Source organism: Leptonotus elevatus, chromosome 21, assembly GCF_054856555.1.
Source record: "Leptonotus elevatus isolate MCC_2025b chromosome 21, RoL_Lele_1.0, whole genome shotgun sequence".
In the NCBI taxonomy this organism is placed as follows: Eukaryota; Metazoa; Chordata; class Actinopteri; order Syngnathiformes; family Syngnathidae; genus Leptonotus; species Leptonotus elevatus.
This window is the reverse complement of record NC_141259.1, coordinates 4,701,028-4,724,519: the sequence shown is the minus strand read 5'-3', so window position 1 is coordinate 4,724,519 and position 23,492 is coordinate 4,701,028. Positions and strand designations below refer to the sequence as shown.

At 39.1% G+C, this 23,492-nt stretch overlaps 1 protein-coding gene across 4 annotated transcripts in view; it reads left to right on the top strand.

Moving 5' to 3' along the window:
- Positions 1–9,066: 9,066 nt before the first annotated feature.
- The window catches only part of LOC147155618 (rab effector MyRIP-like), an 86,661-nt gene continuing 72,235 nt past the window's right edge, over positions 9,067–23,492 (top strand). For all 4 annotated transcript variants that reach the window (XM_086066317.1, XM_086066316.1, XM_086066315.1 and 1 more), the window contains exons 1-2: positions 9,067–9,221; positions 15,021–15,256. In XM_086066317.1, the coding sequence (XP_085922443.1) occupies positions 15,147–15,256 (110 nt within the window). In that variant the 5' untranslated portion in view covers positions 9,067–9,221; positions 15,021–15,146. The remainder of the gene's footprint in view (positions 9,222–15,020; positions 15,257–23,492) is intronic.

Sequence of the window (23,492 nt, the reverse complement as noted above, 5' to 3'; positions counted from 1 at the left end):
ATATTAAGAGCTATCTGATCTTTACCTTAATACCTTAATACAACTTGACTCCAGCCTCCACAAATATATGCATTATTATTACATTTATTAAGGCAACATTTTGACGTGCTGCGTTTCGACTGGAATTCCCAGAGTACAGACTTTTCAAGTAAGGGGCGGTCATTAATCGCGCTTTGAAAAAATTAGTGGCGTTAAAGGAACTTTAAATTAACTTAGAATTAACACACATTTTGACACTCCTAGTTATTATTAAAAACAACAAAACACTGCAGCGCAGTTTTCTGTTAAAGACAAAAAGTTGAAAATTTTGTTGGCTTTTGGGGTCACCACGTATCCTACAAGAACAGATCTGCTCTGATCTGATTTCCACATTTACACTAAAAACAAGAGTTGTCTATTGTAAGATGAGAATTAGCAGTGTTAATATAATTTTTGTCAGTATTCGACCAATACTAGGCCTTATTTCAAGGTATCACACGAATGAGTCGATACCAGTATCAGCCGACCTTTTGTGGCCGTCTTATGATCAGGAACTAGAAATTGGAAGAATAGAAAATTGCCATTTATTTCATGCACTTTTAAGGAAAAATGCTATGTTGGGATCTATTTGTCATTCTCTAAGAATATTTTCTGCATCAAAAGTATTACGGTATCTGTACTTTATATCGCTGACTACTCAATAGTGAAAAAAAGAAAAAAAAGTGGTATTGAACATGGTCTTTACAATTAGCAATTTTGTAAGGAATGTGAGCATTTAGAAAAGCTCAACATAAAATAACTGTATTATTAATATTAGGGATGGGCGAACATCGATATCATGTAGAAATAAAGAGAAGAATATTGCCATTAATTGCATGTAAATTTGAGGAAAAAGTCTATATTGGCATTTAAAGGTCTGACTCCAAAATTATGTCATAAAAAAAAAGAGTTATGTATCAAAAGTACTAGCATCGGTTTGAATAAAAGTGGTATCGACTTTCCATAGTCTTTATATCAGGTCTTTATGAAAAGCAATTTTCTTTCTATTTTGTTGTAAGGAGTGTTTTTACATATTTGCTTATTTGGAAAAGCTCAATTAAAAAAAAACAATTTATTCCCACCACTATAGCACTGTCAGACAGTTCAAATCTCATTTTCGGAATATGCCGCAAGCATAAAATACTGAACAACGGGGCACAAACAGACTGGGCTGGCCTTTTATGACGCCTCTGCTGAAACAATTGAAAACTCCCTGTTTGGTTCCCTCAGCACATGTAGTTTAATTTCACTTCAGGAAGCCCAATAACCATTTGGAAACTTACATAAACTGTTAAAATGGTTACCGTCTGACTCACGTTACCAGACTTTCACATTGTGGAAGCACTTAGCACACCTTATATGGGCGATTTATTTATTTATTTATTTGGAACAGTCTTTACAATGCTGCCTGCCAAAAAGAATGTATCTCCACCTGGACGGGGGCAAGTAGCGCATGAATAGACAGCTTGTCTAAAGGTGTGTTACAGGATGGAAGGAGTGACTCGGAGGGAGTGAGAGTGGGAACGAAGGCTAATGTCTTCAAGCCTCCAGCACTTAGTCACACAGGAATTGTTTCCCGCCGGTATTGGAAACGTGCTGCTGAGAAAAGGCAAAAATTGTTGAGACTAAATATAGTTAATTTCCTCTCCAGGTTAAGCTGCTTGACAGTTTCTTGATATATCAGTGAAAGATGTTCTTGTTTCCAAACTAGCACAATTTCCCAAAGTGGCCTAAAAGTTATGCGGAGACTGTTATTGCAAATGTCTCTCAAGCGAAACCACAACTGCAGGGCTGAAGATGGGATGGATGGATAGGGGGTGGGGGGTGGGGGTGGGGGTGTTAAGCCTGGAGACAAGCAGAGAAAGAGTGAAGAATGACCTTGCAAACATGGGTTGTTCTTGGCAGTCAGACTCAGGAGGATAGAAACTCGCCATTTCACTAAGCGGATCATTTCGGCTTTATAGTTTGTACGATATGTTGAAATCAAAGTGACATGCTTTGGTTATATTAGCCTCATGAAAACCACAATGAGTCCATCTGAGGGCATGCCAGTGAAATGTCTTATTAGCAATATCCAGTAAAGCATCTAAGGCCACGTCAATTCCCAACGGTTGTTCTCCTGTCATTGTGATGAAGATGACATCGTCTGACGTAAAGAATGACCAAAGATGAGACGACGGGCCATGTCTAACACAATGATGCATGATACATGTGTGCGAGGGTGGGTAGACACAACACAGCTGCTCAACAACATCTGGGTCATAAGAGACATGACTCATGTAATAATGGATGTTTTGAATTAGCTGAAACATGCTCTTCATTGCTACTAATTACAGACAGACCTTTTCTCACTTCAGGGACATTTGCAGATGTTTTATGCGTGGTCATCTTGAATATAATAAATGACTCAGAGGTGAATGGAACTTAAGCACTTTTGTTTTAATGGGTGTTCTGACCCTGTTATCTGATAAAGGATTTGTCATGGATTTTTGTTCAGGTTTTGGCATAGTTTTAGTACATTTTATTTCTATTTAAAAACACACACAATTTGTGTCTAATATAGCCCCGTCTCATCTATTTGCTTAACTTAGCACATACCATTAAATAGTAAATTATTATTTTTATATTATAAATTTTGGGTGGCACGGTGGCTGACTGGTTAGCACGTCCGCCTCCCCTTGCAGAGGACGTAAGATTGAGTCTAGGCTTCGGCCTTCCTGGATGGCGTTTGCGTGTTTTCCCCGCGCTTGCGTGGGTTTTCTACGGGTACTCTGGTTTCCTTCCAAATTCCGAAGACATGCATGTCAGGTTAATTGACCACTCCAAATTGTCCATAGGCAGTACTGGACTGGCCCAAATAATCGGCCTTGGCATTTTGACTTCAGCCCGCCAGCTGAGCCCAGCCCAATTCCTGACTACCCTTGGCTACCACATAGCTCTACCACTGATGTTTATTGGTTCAGTTTGCTCTCTATATTGTAAATGGATTAATTGGCTGCTCCCTCTAAATTGTGGGCCGGTCTTTTGGGGCAAAATGGAGCAAAAATAATTATTCAATAGCATCACAGTGTCCCCAAAAGACACAGCGGCCCACCGGGCATCTGCCCTGAATACCAGATGGCCAGTCCAGCCCTGTCCACAGGTGTGATTGTGAGTGTGGTTGTTCGTCTCTGTGTGCCCTGCGATTGGCTGGCAACCAGTTCAGGGTGTACCCCGCCTACTGTCCGAAGCCAGCTGGGATAGGCTCCAGCGCCCCCCACGACCCTTGTGAGGACAAGCGGTTAAGAAAATGGATGGATGGTTATTATATATTTTTCTTTAATGTTATAGTATTTTTTTTATATTATTCTTATTTCTTATTTTTCTTATTAATTAAATAAAAAAAAAAGACTAGGGATCGTTCAAGGACTTTTTAAAATGTATGTATCAAAAGTACTAGTATCGGTATGAAAAATTGCAATTATTATTTTTTTTTTTACCGTAAATGATGTGAATAACACACATTCGGGTATAATACGCCCTCCAAAATGACCCTTAAAAAGCTGTTTTTTGTCTGTACTTGCGTATAATACGACCCCCCTATTTGCTGGTATCCTATATTATCAGAATGAATAATATGAATGAATAAATATTCAAAACTAGCCAATAAAGTGTCAATGATTCTTATTAAGACCCTATAATAATATTTTTTGAGTTTTTTTTGTTACAAAAATAAAACTGTTATTCATGGGATTCTACAATACATCTTACATACATTGCCATAATTATATTCATTCTGCTAAACTAACTGTCGCTCGTGAGCCTCTTATCAGAGGATTTTCCAAAAATACATACATTTATACAATTAATTTACATATCACGACAAACAATTAGACACAGGTCTAATATGGTATGCAAATGGTTCACAGTATCTTTCTTTGTACCTATGTTCTTACACGTTTGTGGATGATGTGAAATGAGAAGGGGTCTGAATGAATTCACATGGAAAGTGTGCAGCAGTGAGATTGCTTGTCAATGAACTAATAGTTGTGTAAGCATTTCTAGTTACATTTAATACCTCAAAACCGGGAAACTTTGTTCATTTTATGGATAATCAATGACGTAGATTCAAAGTGACAGTGACTAGGGGGGGAATTAACGCCTCTGTGAGGTTTAAAATAGTATTGGCGAGCCAATCATATGCTGTGAAAGCGAGGAAGTCATGAGCTGTGTGATTATGGCCTGAAATAGAAAAGTGAAACACTGATGGAATTACGGGGTTAGCATTATCGATAGAGACTGAATACGTTCTATTTTTTGATCCATCATTCATATCATTTTGAGAGGGACTTTGATGATGTATGATATTGCAGATGTGTAACCAAACCATTTACATGCATACCTGAACAGATTAATGAGGCAGCGATTTAAGCAGTGAATGTTCTAATTAAATCGAATTAGTCTTTCTGACAATGACGTCATGAGCAAGTACAGGTCATGGCCTCTCCCTATCTTGCATTTATATCCCATCGTCTCTCAGCTCTGGTTACCATGGCAACAAGCAGTTGTATTCAAACAATGGCACTGTGGGCTGGGAGAGGAGCAAAATGCGTGCGGATGAGAGCGGGTGTGGACGCGTTTCCCGCAGCGGCAATGAGACGAGGATTATTCCACACTCAGGTGCACTCAATCAATCTCTTTACTTTCATCAAAAATTAATCACATGTCTTGTATTTGTCCTGTGTTTTCATGGTTTGTCTTTACTGCATTTGTATTGTTAATATGTTCTCAGTTTATGTATCTTTATTGCTTAATCATCTGTCTTTCATTCTGCTAGAAGGGTCAAATGGCCGGCGATATGTGTGAGTGTTGCTAAATCTTCAACACACTTACACACACCTCCCTTTTAACTGTTGCGAAAGAGAAGCAGGCAAATTTACTCTCACTCGTAAAACACACACACACAATACCAGAGGAGTTAGTATGACTAATGTAGTCCGGATGGAGAGTAACCACACAATGTGTTGAGGGTTTTCCTCATTGGAAAAAATAATAATTAGTAGGAGGTGAGGAAAGACAAGGATTCTGGCTGTGTGGGAGCTTTGCACTGCTAACATAAGCCTGTGAAGGAACTGTCTTGAGTAAACATCCAATTATGCACAAGTTGTTTATGTGTTGGAGAGTGGCTGACCTCTGATTTGTCCGGAAATCAGAATTCTTATTGGAAGTAATGGAAATTGAATCATTCTGTCCCACAGTTAAACTGTCACAATCACAACTGTACTTTGCATGACACAGCAGGGAGGTCTGGCATAGCAAACCTCCAATTTCTGTGACATAAATACAATTCCTCCCATTCAGATAAGAGGTTCGAAAATAAGTCCTGTGCTCCTCATCATATTTCTGAAACGCGTCACGTTTCCCCAACTCTGTAATTGTGTTTCCCACAATAGTGTTGACAGGCAGCTAACAGTCGGTAGCAACTTTTAACTGAATAGCAAACAAACTAAGAAACAACCAAATACCATCTAACCAAACAACAAAACAACTAACTAACCAACCAACTGAAAAAAGAAAGAAAGAAAGAAACAAACACACAAACAAACTAATCAGTATAGCTGGATGTTTAGTTCGATAACATTTTGGTTCAAAAAATTTGTTTTTTTCTTTCCAATTCTACAACTTTTAGAATTTTTGGATGGTGAAGTTACACTGTAAACAAATAAATACCCATACATTTGTTTTCCTGGTTATGAATAGCAACACAGCTAACAATCTGTAACGACTTTTAGCTAACTGGCAAACAAACAACGGGCCAACTAACCCAACAACCCAAAAACAAAACAAAAACAAAAACAAAAACAAAAACAAAAACAAAAACAAAAACAAAACAAAAACAAAAACAAAAACAAAAACAAAAACAAAAACAAAAACAAAACAAAACAAAACAAAACAAAACAAAACAAAACAAAACAAAACAAAACAAAACAAAACAAAACAAAACAAAACAAAACAAAACAAAACAAAACAAAACAAAACAAAACAAAACAAAACAAAACAAAACAAAACAAAACAAAACAAAACAAAACAAAACAAAACAAAACAAAACAAAACAAAACAAAACAAAAACAAAACAAAAACAAAACAAAACAAAACAAAACAAAACAAAACAAAACAAAACAAAACAAAACAAAACAAAACAAAACAAAACAAAACAATGAAATAGAGAAAAGAAGAAAGGAAGAAAGAAAGAAAGAAAGAAAGAAAGAAAGAAAGAAAGAAAGAAAGAAAGAAAGAAAGAAAGAAAATGTGGCAGCTTTAGCTAGCGACCATTAGGCTAGTTAGCAGAATGTTTAATTCTCAATCATTTTTTCTTCTTTCCACTTTTGGTATGTTTGAGTAGTGAGGTTATACTGTAAACAAATACCCATATATTCTTCCCTCACTATGAATAGCAAAGCAACAGATGATGACTCATAACAAATAATTTGGTGCTCTGTTTCCCACACTGCAATGGCCACTTATTACCAGTCAAGTCGGTGCGCAATAGGCACTACTAGAGAGAGACAACAAAGGATTTAGCACACATTTTTTGTAGATTACAATTAAAATTGCAAAATCTTTTTTTTTTATACCCATGTGCTTGTTATGTATAACAAGTTGATAAAGGCTACAATTATGAACGAGTGGGAATCAGAGATGGGAAATATATATTGTATTAATAGTATTGGTGGCTTGTTTCTTTTGAACAGTAGGCCTACTCCATTAACTATAAACATAATGAATATATTGTCAACTGAATACTTTACTGAGCTTCACTTAAAAGTAAACATGATTATTTTATAAATCCACAATTTATACTGAAGGACTTCTCAGGCGCACTTAATTAACTGTAACCCATTGAGACAAAAAAAAAAAGGACTTTGAAGCAGCAAAGAGCTTTTGCTCATCTCAGTGGTCAGGGGAAGTGATTCAGCCTTGAAAAAGCCCCCGCCCCCACCCTCCCACAAGAGGGAAGGGACAGTCAACAGCACGCCATCACTCCTGTCACCAGCTTGTGTGTGCATATACATCAGCATGGAGCGGGATCACACGAGTCACTGAATGCTTAAATGTCACTGGTGAAGGAACGCGTCCGCTCAGACCAGTATGGTGCACCTGCAATGTAAAAAATTAAATAAAAATAAGATTGTCACTCAATAAGATTGCTCTAACTGGCCATTAGAAAAGAAAATTGTGCCACCTTCTGATTTGCTTATAAATAGAAATAAATAGAAAAATCACAGCTTGCTTTTTCTCACCTCAGATCATGTGTGTCCCCCAAAGGGTGTACGTTCATTGTAAGTGACTCAGCAGCAGAGCATGAGGTCCTTAATCAGATTTACGACACAATATATTTGTGAGCAAAAGTTGCTTTAAGGTTGTAGAAATGTGCTTGTGACCAGTGAGGATTAATGATACACTGTTGGCCTTGTTCATTCGTCTGTGCTGGAAAGTGATAAAAGAGCGGGTGGTCGCACACATATTTACCAAATGTAGATAAATCTGTGTTGCCTCTTTTGACTACGCTTTGTGAGATGTGCGATCAGTGTATTTGCCATTTTAAATAAAACATTGTCAACACATCAAGCAAAAGCGTTTGGTGATGCATGTGTATTTTGTTTAAATCTCAAACAACGAATACAATAAGGATAATGAGTTTGAAGTGTATTTGTCAAAGTCTAATATTTCCTGTTGGTTTGATTTGTTGGTTTTAAATAAACTGTATATATTAGGGATGGGCGAGTAGCGCTTTATTTCAAGAAATTGGTACTTGCGATGGCAGCCAATACGGTTAGGAACTAGAAATGAGAATAGAAAATGGCCATTATTTTCATGCAGTTTTAAAGAAAATGCCATTTTGGGATATATTGTTCTTTCTTTAAAATTTCATTGTTTTTTGTGGGGAGAATCATATATCCAAAGGACTAGTAGTATCGGTACTTGGTATCATAACCTTGCCAGCAAGCTGAATTCTTGCTGTATTTGTTCACAAATACTACAATAATCCAACGGACCTTCTTTAGGTCGGACCAATGAGGCATTGTTTAGGGCGGGACATGCAGCTGTGATGAAACCAGGAAGTGCCAACGCCGGGGAAAACAAAGAAACCTAACAGACGAATGGACGCAGCAATTAATTCTGTTCTCGCAGAATTACTCACCATTTTCTTGTTGAATGTGAAACTGCGAAAGGAGCTTCGTGCATTTTTAAGATGTTTATGATTTTTTTTCCCAAGAAGAGACTGAAGACGACATTTTCAAACGTAACGTAAACAAGATGCCGCATCGTCCAATCAGCTCGAAGTATTGTACAGAATGTCCCGCCTTTCCCGAGCGTTCACCCTAGGATTAAGTAGTTTCATAGACAGATAGACGGACGGACGGACGGACAGACAGACAGACAGACAGACAGACAGACAGACAGACAGACAGACAGACAGACAGACAGGCAGGCAGGCAGGCAGGCAGGCAGGCAGGCAGGCAGGCAGGCAGGCAGGCAGGCAGGCAGGCAGGCAGATAGATAGATAGATAGATAGATAGATAGATAGATAGATAGATAGATAGATAGATAGATAGATAGATAGATAGATAGATAGATAGATAGATAGATAGATAGATAGATAGGCAGGCAGGCAGGCAGGCAGGCAGCTAGTGTGTTGCTGTTTTCACGGAAACCTCTCCAGCATGATCTAAAAGTGACACGTTGGTGCAGGACTGATTGGGACGTCTTCATCTCTGGCTAGAGGCTAATTGCACTGTGACTGTCTTTGTGAATGAAGCATCCAGCCAACGCAGCCTCCTCCTCCTCCTCCTCCTCCCCCTCTTCCTTGCAGTGCCAACATTTTTGAGGACAGGTGCCAACATCCATCACATCAGCCCCCTTCTGACCAATTGCATGTGCTTTCCAGCCCTTTTATAGCACACAGCCACTCATCGAACCGGTAAACAGGTTGTGTGCCAGCCCCCACTCTCACCTCGCCTCGCCTCGCCTCCCCCTCCTCCACCTCTGCGTAATACAAACCTCGTGATCACCCATTCAGTTCTGCAAGCGTCTGCCTCACAAATAATAAGGCACAGAGGGGGAGGTTGGGCAAATTAGGAGGAGGGCAGGCAGGTGTTGTGGAAGTTAACGCTGGCCAGGGAGAGCGTGGCTGGCGGTCCACCGGTACCGGCTGATCCCGCGTAAGTGATCCACAACAAGTCGCTACGCTATGGACTTATATGTGATTGTGTTTGTGTGTGATGGCTGCAACACGAGCCTGGGCTCTGCTTGTCATTGCAGCTTTGCATGCAGATACATCACATCAGTGACGATGATTTTACTTCTTATTTTCCCCCTTAAGTGCGATCGAGCAACCTTACGGTCCCTTTTTTTTTTCATGGTTTTAAAATCACGCCGATGTTATACTCTATCACTAACGTGGCAGTGCGCGAACGTTCCTCTTAAAAAAGTAAGGATAAAATGCGTCATTTAGCAAGGGGGCGTGCGAAAAATAACCATTAAATGTGCATGGCGTGGAGCTCGATGTAGCCGAGATGAAAAGGAAGACACGGGGTGTATTTCTAAATTGCTTTTCTGAATTGGTTTAATGAGCTGCAGCTTTTAAGAAAAACAAAGTCATGTTTTGTTTCAGACTAATAAACCTTCATCCCTTAGGAATGCAAGCTGGAAATCCGGCGCATGTTTGTGGAGATTTAGGTGAACAAGGCGCACAGTTGATTTGTTTGTGGTGGCTGTTTTTTACCTGTTGACAACACTCAGCCATCCAGTCACCAAAGTTTTATTTGTATTGTGGCGGTTGTCATTATTACTTACATTATGATTCAATTAACATCTTCAAATCAAGTAAGCAGTGTAATGTAATCAGCAACAATCATATTTTTAAATGGAATACTCTTATAACATTGACCAAGTGTCATCTTTGAGGTAAAAAAAAAAGGGCAAGCTTACATTGCACAACTGTAAACTAAATTAAGTTTGGTGTTTTGCCGCATTCTATTGTTCAGGTTTATCCGATGTTAAATTCGGTCTGTGTTGTGGTTACTGACCCGCACCAAATCTGGAATTCTTTCTCGGCCCACGGCACCCTTCACCTGTTTTGTGTAATCCCACAGACAGAAAGCAAGCAAGACGTGTGTGACCTAATCTCCTTGGTGGAATGAATAAGAATAGTGTAAACTATTTGACTTGTCGCGTTGAACAATTGAATTGAATTGTCATTGTCAATCAAATGTTCATACCAGGCGGATGGCAGGACCTCTTCATTATCCTTACTTCGCATGAAATCAATATAGTTAATTATTTGATACAGGGCAATATTCTCTAAAGGTTTGACTGGTAATGGGCTTCAAACTACAATTCAACCTGCAAGTTATCTACTTTGGCTATCCTAGTGTTGGATATCTTTCAAAATCAATTGGATGACGCATTCCTTAAGCTTAGACAGATGCGGTTTCTCACCATTGCTCAAATAATTGAGTCATTTCATTCTGCTGCCAAAACTAATTTATGTCCTGTCGATAGAACCTTGAAGCGTCAAGAAGTGCTTACAGTGTTGCTCTCAATGTACTACCCTGTGACTTTTACCAGCTGACCCAACAGAGTTGGTCCAAACAAGCAGTTCATTTAGCGCTTGGCTGCACCTGCCATTTCATCATGACCGCCGTCCTGAGCAGGCTTTAGATCGAGCTGGTGTTTTCTTGTGTGAATTCTCCATTATTTAAAGTATTAACAAATTCACCTTCTCTTGAGAAGTGCCTCAGCGTGACCTCATTTTATCCGTCCTGCAGCACGAAGTTCGATTTTTGGGGGACTTGTGAAACCTTAGCCTGTGGACAAATTTCCAACATTCTAAATTCTTTTCCTGGCGAGCTCTTAGTGTGTTGCTGGCATTTTTTCATCTTTTCTCACCCACACGGTGAAAAGTAGAGAATCCAATACAAACAAATTGGAGACTTTTCATGTACATTCCAGAACAAGTGTGATATTTGAATCAAAACTTTTAAATGACTACATTGTCAATCTAAATACATAAATGTTGCTTCATTGAATTTTGTAGCTAAATATTTCCCCCAAACAGATTTATGAAACAAACAATTATTTTCTGGACAGTACTCAAAATGTATAAAAAAAAAAAAAATCCCCTATCTCCCTTAAAGCTGCTATAGAAACCTCAGACTCATTTGAATAAGTTGTCAGACTTGCGATCACTTCTTCCAGCATGCTCCTTTCATGTTGTCATGGTGACTGTACCTTGCTGGACTGCTTGGTCCTCTCATTGCTCTATGCGGCTGCTGTGTATTTGGTGTATACTTCACAAGAGGGACCTGATAGCAGTATCCATGACTTGGGCCATTATAGTAACAATGCTGTGAAGCACTAATGTTAATCTTCAATGAATAAGGCTGAGAGGTAAGACACAGACAGTAAGACAATGAATGGTGCTATGGTATTGTTTAAAGAGCTTCAAATGTATGTTCATAGGCCGCACTAAAACCGAAAAGAAAAATAAGCATTTTATGTATTTATAGCACTCTCTTTGCCATTGACAAAAAAAAAAAGAGCTTCATGAGAAATTGGTTGAGAAATTAGCAAGTTCTGATTTACTTGTGACACACACGCATTGATGTGATTATAGATAGCATTAGCATCTAGCTTCCAATCAGTGCTTTGATTGCCACAGATAGCAACGCCGGCCCAACATAAAACTATCTGTGTCCGTTCCAGACATTCGGGATTGGCCTATTGTAATTCTCAACAACCAGTTATTTATTTATTTACTTTATACACAGTTTCCAACCTCTCTTATTTTCAGCTCAGCAGACTGCTATGAATGACATAATCAGATTAGTTCTTCTTCTTCATGCACGTCATTGCGTGGGTGCCAACCAGTGGTCAGACTAAGATGTCACACTTGAATTAAACTGTGACAAACGTGTGTTGCCACAAAAAATGGAAAAGAACATAATAGAAAATTGGCATTTATTTTATGCAATTTTATGTAAAAATTCTATATTGGGTTATACAAGTCCTTTAAAATGATCTGTCATTGTTTTTTGAGAAAATGTCTTGTATCAACAGTGTGAGCTAGTGGTATTGAACATCTCTAATTTACATACTCATCAGTCTGCCTTGTTGAGTAATGACATCTAATTTCTTGAGCGCTGCAACTTTTTCTATGCATTCAAAGCCGTTCTGGGTGTGCCTGTGTCCAACAAAAATCATTCTGTGTCCAGTTCTCCTTGAAATTGGTTGTTCTCAAAACCAATTTTGCTCTTCACGGCAGGTTTTGAAAAGGATATGACTGGGAAAGGGTGACAGGATAGCTTTTCCTTCCAAAGTCAGACTTACATTTTGGTAAAAGCTGCTGAGCTATGGTGGACAATAAGTGATTAAAAACAAAACAAAAAACTAAACAAGTATAAACCACACAAAACACCCACTTGATGTCAAATAGGGGGCCATAAAATATCAACCCATGGGCAGCAAATGGCCGCAATGTTTTGGGACCCCTGAGAGAGTTAGTCTTAACTTCATATCATTCTTTGACATTAACATCACACACTTACATAAACGCAGATCCCCACTATAGAAATTCCTTTATATGGATTTATTCTGCTTGACATGACACTGTTTTCCAAACTGGAGTTCAGGGAGAAATTCTCCCATTAAAAACAATCATTATTCCCCCTTCCTCTTTTATGACATCACGGGGTGCAGATACAGCTTTATTTCACAACATAGCACCTGCAGCACTTGGCTGTGCTTGCTTGCTGTGTACACGCACATGTCGCCAAGTGTGTAACAGTTGTGAAATATGACTGTGTCAGAGTTGGCCTTTTCCCGAGGCAAAGGGCAACGTCTCTCAACACAGCGTCTGAGCGAGGAGCGTGTGTGAATGCCACTGTGACCGTCCTTATTTACACCGCGCACCGCCTGATACCTGATATCCTGAGATGTTGCTGCTTTTATCTTCTCCGGAGCTGACAATGTGACAAAAGCTTGCTCGCTCACTCACTCCTTTCTTGCGTGCGCGCGCGCGTCCTTGCGGGTTTGCCATCACGCTAATACTCCCAACCGAAACAAATGACTCACACATGGATAAATCTGTCAGGCTGAGATGGGATGATGGCTTAAGAAACAATATTTAGAGATGCTTTCTCTGCAAAATGACGTCACTTGGTCAATTTAAACCAATTTGATTTCAGTGCTGAGATGCCCCACACAGTCCATTAGAGGCTTATGGCTTAATGCAAAAATGAATAGAGATGGGAAAATACACCTAGGTCAAGTATTGCTTTGTAATAATAATTTTTTGACAAAGTTAGTAGATTGTTTCCTCTAAGATGGGCCAATTCAAGGAATGAGTGATATACGCTCATAGAAGAGGCACTTAGTCGATGAAGCTATCGGCCCAATAATAGATTGAGCGTAATTGTCTGGCCTTCAGAGTCATCATCCCTCTGCAAGTGCACTCCCATCTTGTTTGGACACTGTGGTTAATGGACCTTCTACATCTGGCCATGGACTCATCTGTCTCTGCAGTGCCCTTCCCCTTGTCTGTTTTCTGTGTGCTTGTCGTCATCCTTCCGTCACTTCCTCCCTTTTCACCTGTCCATCTCCCCTCGTCCTGAGGAAGAACTCGCTGGCCAGAACATTTTAATGAGGCCCAATACAAGAGCTGTATCGAAAATTCTGCCTTTCCAAAGATTACAATAATCCGCACCCTTACCTATTAAGATCATCCAATGGCACAAAGTCACAATCACGTTTTCCATTTTCAATTAAAATTACAAGATGAATGACCCTGCATGAGCGCATTTTTTTGTTGTTGTTCAAACCAGATGGAGAGAAAATAATGAAAATATAAATTAAAAACAAGTTCAAATGACTAGGTATGCATTCTTTGTGTAGAAAAAGTGACTGTACAAAAACAAACAAGCAAACCTAATTTAGTAGCACTGTTAGGTATATTTAACTAAAATTAGGCTTTATGCGATAGATTTTTCGGCAGATCACCCATCAAGAATACACCCCCCCTCCGATAATAGATCATCGATTTGATCAGAAGATGGAGCAATATATCTATTTAAAACACTTTTATATTAGGGTTACGGTTAGGGTTTTACTCTTATGGGCCAGCCCAGGAATAGCAAAAATCCACATATAATTGATGACAATTGAAATGTATGTGGGAAAAAATCTCCCTAGAATCCTGAAAAACATTAAATATAACATGTAATTTCTTATTTCATTGAGCCGGTCAATGTCGTCATTGATCAATCAAATTAAACCATTACAGCCTATTGCCGATTATTCATAAAATGCAAAATATCGTCCAATCCCGATCGAGTCTATCAGATCAGTGTAAAGTCTAACTAAATTATATATTTTATTCTAGCAATTTATCAGATCTTGTATTGAATTTCATTGGATTGTGCAAATGTATGAATTTTTACCACGTAACCAATAACCAAGCAGATTTAAATTAATTAATAAAACTTGGTGCACTTGTTGAGAGTGATGGCACAACAATATATCTAAACTTTTAGGTCAATCGGAGCAGGGGTTTGGGAGCTACGGCCTGGTGAATTTCGATTTTTTTTTTAAAGGGGCGTGGTCATGTTCCTTTGAACCCATTTATCTCAGGAAATCCCGGGTCAATCTTCACAAAATAGGTATTGTTGGAAAGGGAATTCAACAAGGATTCCAAATGAATAATAATTTAGACGATTGGTGCATATTTTATCTTGACCTTTTGCCCTCTAATTTGACCTTGAAATTGACCAATTCCCCAAATGAAATGTAATCTCGCCTATAAAAGTTTCAGGCACTAGAGTCAAAGTATACATAATTAAAATATTAATTGAAAGTTAAATATTTACTCTCTCTCATGATACAAAAATAAATAAATAAATAAATATATATATATATATATGTATCTCTTTGTACGATTGTCTTATCCTTTCATCTTTCTCCAGGGTTGTACCAGCCAACAGTGTACTAGTGCCTCTCCTCCTCCACCTGCTCTCCCTCCTCCTCATCTTCTTCATCGTCATCATCCTGTGTTGGAGCACTAGCAGCTCAGCGTGGCAAGCCCAGTGAAAATGGGCCGGAGGCTGGACTTGTCCGGCCTGACGGACGACGAGGCCGAACATGTCCTGAAAGTTGTCCAACGGGACATGAAGCTGAGAAAGAAGGAGGAGGATCGGCTGAGGTAAGACAGTCTGAAGTTGTGGAGACTCTAAACTTGAATGCTCCAAAAGTGGGACAGCTTTTTGATTCCCAGGAGGCATTGTGTACTTTTTCCATCCCGAGGTTGCTAATCATTAACATTTAAGTGTGTTTGTTATCTATGACAAGATTTGTAGTCAACTAGATGTTGTCCTTGAAATTTGTTGTGCTATTTACTTAAAGGGGAAGTCGACCCCCCCCCACCCCCCAAATAAAAAAATAAAAACAATCTTGAACTGTGATTGGTCGTTGCCTGCTCCCTGAGCAACTATGATGTCATCTTCAGTCGACAGCAACTGGCAAAATGGCCGTCCCCTGAGATGGATAAAAACGGCTGGATTTTGCTTCATAACTCAAATTCCATAAATGTAATATTAATCAGAATGTCATGTTTAGACTAGTGAGGGCACACATAACATATTATTGTCAAAAAATATTTAAGGTTGACTTGGAAAAGAAGAGTTATTTTGCATTTCATTGCCTACTGTTTGTCTGGGCTTTTCTTGGGGCTTGTTGGCTGTCAGATTGTTTGGCACTCTCCTCCCTTGTTATCACAGCTTATTTTTTTGACATATGTGGACTTGTTGGTCCCTTCCTTCGTTCTTATTCTTCTCTCCTCATGAAAGGCTGAATTCAGAGGGGGGTTAACTTTTGCCCCCCCCCCCCCCCCCCCCCCGTAAGGGTTGTGCCAAATTTGCGGTCTTTTGACGGTGTCTGCATGTAATGTCTCAGCAACTATAAGGGGGTTGGGGGGGGTGCATTAAAGTGGCTGTATTGTCACAACCAAATCCAAAGTGTAATTTGCAGTTCTCAAGTTTGGTTAGACCCTATAATTTTCCTAAACTCAAATATGTTCCCTTGACTACCAACCAGACCCCAACATAAGCTAATCCATTTTGGAAATTTGATGTCTTTTTCTTCAGATCTGGATGCTGCTCTTCAGTTCTTGCTTTGCTTGAGATGAGGCCGTTGGTGATTTGGTTTGAAGTGCTAAAAACACAACAGAGGAACCACAGAGGAGCCGCTGCTGCTTAAACCTTAACTCGTTTTCCCAGAACCAGTTTCAAAGTAAAGATGCTGTTCTGCGAAATTACTGGCCCGTAAATGCTCCGCTCCCACACTGTCGTGACTGATCCCCCAAAACGTGGTTCTTTTACTTGTCAGATGTTTTCAGATGTTTTTTTCCCCCAAAGCAAATTGGCTTTACCTGGTAATATTGCAAAAAGGAAGTGAAATTGCAACGCTACATGAGCAGACATATTGTATAAAAGCTAGTTGACTGCTGCCGTACGCGCTGAGTGTTTCAGCAGGTATTTAGTTCCCTCTGGGCTTCTCTTCTCCGTGCATGGCTGATATTTGCTTTTCTTGCCTGAATAAAGTCAGCCCTGCAGAGTTGTCAATTACCCAGTTGAAGGATTCATGGAAAAGTAAATAAGCCTCAGCCAGGGCTTTAATGCTCCATTTTATTTCCCCCATGCGGCATTATAAGAAATGAAACTTTTGGCCCCCCTGTTCCACAAATACCGAGTCGTAATGAATATGTATTGTAAATAACATCATGCACACAGCTATATTATGATGACACATGATTGACCGTGACTGCCGATTTATTTCTAAGCCAAAATTAACTTTGGTAGGGTTTTCCCTGAAATTGTTCTTCCTGAGCAAACACAAAATCCTTTATAGGTATGTTCTAACTTCTTATCATGCAATTAACATTTAAACCCGTCCTAGATGGAAAGGTAAATAAATATGCTAAATAACCTCTGTCATGAATTACGACATTCTTTAGGTTTTGTTGACTTTTGTTGCCATGGTTGTAATTATCAGTGCTGACTTCACCCACTTCCCACACTACTTTTTTTGCTATTCATAGATTTTCTCCATTGCCCAGATTTATGATTATTATGACCACACATCACTTGAATGTAGGTTGTTCTAAAAATTAAATTTTTGCAGTGTTATTACCAAAATAAATAACTGATAAATACCATTTTAAGGGTGCACATCTGTTTTTGGGAACACCCCCTCACCCAGCCTAGAAATTATTTAAATAAATGTATAATACTCTCTTGTTAATGTCTTTCTTATTGTTTGTCCCATAAAAGGTCACGTTTTAATTATTAATTGTAATTTTAGAGCCATGTTTATTTATTTTTCTTGGTGATCTTCTGTTACTTATTCTAATCACCTCGTTGGCTCGGCTGCCAAAGTGTCCAATTAGAGAGCCTGAGCAGCTCAACCCCTGGCCCTCGCCGTCTCAGCCATCCATCCAGCAGGGGACACTAAAGGGGCGAGACCTGGGACTGGTTAGCAAACAGCTCTCCCAAAGGGGGATGGGAGACTCTGACTGGGAAATCATTATCGATCGAAATAGTCGAGAAGGTGTCAGGTGTTTTAGTTGTTTCTGTTCCACTCTGATTTTTGTACAGTAATCCTACAACCTGCCCCAACAAATCGTTTTGGTTACAAATTTCACATCGAACTTCTGAATAACTGAAAATAGTTTAGTTATTAGTTTTCTAGTAAATTTAATGTGGCCTTTTTATGAAAGGGGAAGTCAACCTCCAATTTATTTTTTGTTGACAACAATATGATCTATGCAGCCCCACTTGTCTAAATACGGTGTTTTGGTTAATATTCCGTTAGTGGAATATGTGGTAAAAAGCAGCTGTTTTTTGCTGCATAACTCATATTCCACAAATGCAATATTAATCAGAAAATCATGTTTAGACTTGTGAGGTCACATATAACATATTATTGTCAAGAAATGTTTAAGGTTGACTTCCTCTTGAAGCAAGAGGAAAAACGCACATAATTACGGGGACCACATGCTAACTCCCCACAGGAAGCCTGGGGTTGAGAACTTTATGACTATGAGGCAGATGTGCTAACCACTAGGTCACCGCGCTGCCCAGTAAACATTATCTTTCTAAATGAAGAATTATGTTAATACATATTTGACCTAACAAAGACATAATTTATGAACCATAATTTGAATTCCTTTGAATGAGCCACATACACATATAGCTTAAAAACGTGATGATATGTACATTTGACTTCTTGTGTAGTGTAATACGTGTAATACATAATGTAAAGGCATAATAATTAGAATAATACATTTAAAAATACTAGTTAACATATCAAGTCAATATTATACCCAGATGCCATGTTATGTTCCAGTCAGACAATAACAGTTTTGTTGAGACATACGAAACTGAGTTGTAGCATTTCCGTTGACGTTTGCTTCCTTTATCAAACCATCTGTTACTCGATTTATTCTTAGACTAATCCATTGCACATTGTATTTGAATAGACAGGTTTAAAGCACTTAAATGGCTAATCTGAGTCAGATTTGTCCATTTGGGTCAAATATGACTCATGCATTCAAGGACATTTGCCTCTGACTGTCTTCTTTCTTACATTTTGCGCTACTGAATGCATAAGCAGAATGTTACTGTTTATATATGCCTGTGTGCGTATATGTGTATTATTCACTCTTGGTCCTGTAAACTAGGTCCAACATGCGACACTCACGTGAAACAGTTTGAATATAACTAAATTACCATTTGACCACAGAAACACTCTTATGAAGGTTAATCTCCTCATCTCCCATGTACAGTCGACTCCGTGTTCTTTCCATGTGCTTTCATGCAATCCTAGCTGAGTTTTTTTCTCTCTCTCCTAGTTTCAGTTGTGAGCAACCGCTTACAGTATTCCATTAGTGGGGATTAGCTGCTGTTCTGGTACGGGTTATTTGTCTGAGTCATGTTAATGTGGTTTGTTTTTGAAGTGGAAGAGCATGTGTATGATGTCATCATGTGTGGGTGTGTGCGCGTGTACATGTCTGATTATCTAATCTTGAGATGTCCGCTAAATCTTTGTCCATATCGATTTAAGGAATTAAGGCTGCCCTTGGGTTTCTGTAGCAGTGTGACTTTTCAGCACAATATGTTAAATAAAGTCATCCTTTCATTTTGATACAGGATGTAGCCAGGGCTGGACTGGCACAAACAAATTGCCACTGACATTTTAACTTACACCGGCCGGAACCTTGCTCAACAAAAATGCCCTGTATGCCAGATAGCAGTCCAGCCCAAGGTGTTCGTAGCTTGTTGGTGAATTCAAGGATAAGTGCTCCAAAGATATTTATATTTTTAAAGATATTCAGAGAGAAGTGTTTCAGCCAATGATATGATGATGCAACGTCCTGCTCACCAGAACCGTGAGCTTTTAATTTCACAGGGCCGGCTGAGATCGGCGCTACAGTGGACTCAGACTGTAAGATTTGTAATTAGCGTTTGATACTTGATGATGTTTAATATAATTAAACTTAATTAGCTAATGGGAATAAAACTGCCAAGACCACAGCAGTTATAACTGGGCATGCTTATGCATACTGTCTTCAGACAAAAATTTGCTCGCGAGGGTGCTCATGAATTGGACTTAAGTATTCCTTATCACTCACTCACTGTATCATATGCAAATTATTTTTCTATTATTTTTCAATCAAATAATCAATTTCAAGATACATCTTTACTGACATTCCATTTATTACAAAGTTGCATTGTCACCACGCCAAATTAAATGTGTAAACATGATCATAAATTAAGTTTTGAAATTATTTTGACAATACAGTTTTATCACTTTCATCATTAGCATAGCAATCCCAGGTCACTCTAGTGTATTTCCCCCCTGCCTTTATTGTACGGAGGACCAAAACTGCCCAAATAAAAAATAAACGAACGGATATAAAAATAAAATTCAGAAATTTGATTAAAAAATAATATAAATGGAAATTAAAACAACAAAAATATGCATCATAAAAGTAAACAAATGCACAAATAAAACAACTAAATAAAAAAAACAACCTTTAAATATGAATCAAATAAAAACACTGCTCTCGTATGTATTCATTTCATGCTGCAGAAGCTGTCAGCATGAGATGCGTCATGAAATTACTGTTGCTTTAAGAAGCCTCCTCTTGTGAAATCTTTCCTGAACCGCACAGTGGTTGTTTATGGTGCGTGAGGGAGGAAAATTCTGACTTTTTGGGCTGTGACAAATCAGCAGTGTGGTTGTGATGCTTGTGAAAAATAATCCACTGGTGGCTCTCACACACCTCCAGCTTTCCCTGCTGGATATATGTAGCCAATAGATGTCTCAACAGTTACTTTGTTTACAAACAAAGTAGCGCCGCTCTTTCTCCAGAATAACAGGGATGCATTTCTGCTAACTGGCTGCGGTGTTATCTCCTCGAAGCCCCTGAGCGATAGTCCGAGCTGTTACCTTTTCTATTTGTTCAGGTCTGCAGTGATTACTTTCGCTGCTGGTCAAATGTGAAGTGCTGTTTTTAGTCAGAGGGAAATAGCTGGTTGCAGGAGCGAGATGGTGGCCCATTCATCTGTTTGCCTACCCGTGAATGTGTCATCTATCCTTTTGCACCTCCAGCCTCAAGTGGACTTTGTTTTTGAGGCCTCCTCATTGTCTCATTAGCATCCAATGCTAATTTGGAAAGTCATGTGGGGGTGGAGACTGGCTCTGTCCTGCTCAGTTTTGATCGATGCTGTCAGAAAGACTACCATAAAATCCAGTATGTGTATAACACGCACCCGAGTATAATGGATCCACTAAAATCACCATCAAAGCAGTTTTTTCCCCCTCTGCATTTATGTATTGTGATTTGCTGGCATCCTTTATTACACTGGCCAACAATTCTTTCTTTTTTTTCTTTTTTTGAGCGCCAAAGATGTTTTCATGCTTTCTGATAATTCCAGCCTCCAGAGTCCAAAAATGATATCCGTTTCTTTTGGTTGGTTGGAACCACCACTAAATGCTGGCAACGGGTGTTATATGATACAATAAAATTATGATGTTTTTTTTGTGTGTGTCCTTAATTAGTGATTGAAATTTATTAATTAAATTTATTTAGCAATTTTGAAAAATTAGTCAAGTCAATTACGCCACGACACTGCCATGAACAACTTAACTCTTTGACCGCCAAAAAAGTTTAATAACGTTTAGTAAAATCCAAATGGGTGCCGCCAAAGATGTTAAAAGACGTTCACTATGTTTTTTTGTTTTTTTGGGGTGGGGGGGGGAAACGGGTGGAGGAAAGCCTTGGCAAGCTGTGCTGAAAGTATCAAGCAGGTCGAGTTAGTATAATGACTATTTTTGGGCACTAGATGGCAGCGATGACTCTTTGGACAAGATCGGGTAGGCGTCAGTAGAAGACGTGAGGCGGAGCTAGAGTGTTGAGGGGAGAGTGGCTGAGGAAGCAAAAATGGCGACCGGTTGAAAGCAGCTCACGCTTGAGCATTTTTTTCAAAGACTAAAAGCATCGACCAATGCTAAAGAGCACATTGATGACGACGACAATGATGATGATGGTGACTCCGAGGTTGACGCCGAAGTTGGAAGCGTTGACGCGGCGGCTTCGATCGCGTCGTAAAGCCTCACCGGCTAGCGATGCTAACGGCGGAAAACGAGCACTTACGCACAGGCGGACGTTCAATCGGACGATGAAGAGTACCCCGAGTCCAATGCATATTCATCGGAGGAGTGGGTACAGTCTGATCATGGAGAAGACACTGGTTCTGGACTACGATGCCACCATGAATGGAGTGGATAAGATGGATCAGAACATCTCTTACCACTCGGTATAGGAACCGAAGGACATGAGGAAGCCAGACGTAACACCAGGTCACCGTATCATGATCCTGAGAGTAGACTTGATGACAACATGGCCAAACACACACTGCAGTATATACCTGCTACTCCCCGGAAAAAAAGGCCGGCAAGAAAGTGCACGCGAAGGGGCAATCACAGTGAAACTAATCTGTGGTGCAAATCCTGCTGCGTCCCCTTGCACGCAGGGGAGTTTTACACAATATACCTCACAAAAAGAAAAACTGTGTAGCTGAAACATCCACACAATAGTAAATAGTACCACAGTTGCACACATTTGTAAATAGTTTGCCAAATTGTTTTGTCAAATTGTTACACTGTTGAATGTAAATAAACGTATTTTGCTATCAAAAAACACTTTTTCATTGTTGGTGGTAGTGTTTTACAGAAGTAAAGCACTGTTTAGATGTTTGTGGCATCATTCATGGAAAAAAAAAGGTGTCAAATTAACTAGAGTGCATGAAATAATATCGTTTCACAAAAAGCTTGATTTCTCCGTATTTTGGTCCAAAACAGAGCATTTGGGTGAAACTAACCTAATTTCTATTGTTGATTACTGAAGAACAGAATAAGGTAGAAACAAACTATTTATTTCTGATGAAAGATGAGAGTTCAATCTTTTATTAGGTAGTATCTGTGTTTCCATAGTCCAAACAAAATTTTTTCTGTGTACCTTGAAAGATCAGTCAAAATGCTTAATCAGCTGGCACCCACATATCCTCTTTTCTGAAAATGCTTGGCAGTCAAAGAGTTAAAAATAAAAGTGTACCAACGTGGTTAGCACTTAGCAGCTACTCGCTAACGCTGGAACTGCCAACAAATGTTGCCAACAGGCGCCGTGTAATACAATGTCATCATAATTAAGTATATTTTTCAACATCCTCAATTAGTGATTGAGCTTGATTTCAGGACGTCGTGTTGTTGACATTGGTGGTGACAGTTTGTTAAACGACCACAACTGCCAGGAACAACTTCAAAATAAAAGCGTCCCAAGGCGCTGATAGAAATATTTTATTTTGAAGTTGGCCTCTGTCATAAATAGCATGAACAATTGTAACTGCTGCTGGCTTAATTAAATATTATGATCGGATGAAAGCACACTTTAAAAAAATACAACACATTTTTTCTTTAATTTCTGAATCCGTGTATCGTATTGTGATTTGCTGGCATCCTTTGTTACGCTGGCCAACAATTCAACAAGTACGGTGGAATGATTTTGTATCATTTTATATGGGAAAAAAGTAGCCATGTAGCACAACAGAAATATAATAGATTTAGGTTCCGGCCACATCTACGCTTCTGTTGAATCCAACCTGTTTGGATTGTGCAGGTCATATTGTGAAAGAATGACAAAGAGGATCCTTCTCGACGATGAGACACTCAAGACGAATATTGCTCTGATAGCTGAATGAGAGGAAAAGACATCCTAATCAGATTGATGCTTTATAAATGTTTGCATTATACCCTTTGAGCATTTTATATCAAGTCTCTTGAATAGGTTTGAAAGAGCTGTGTGTGGTTTTAGTGCACCA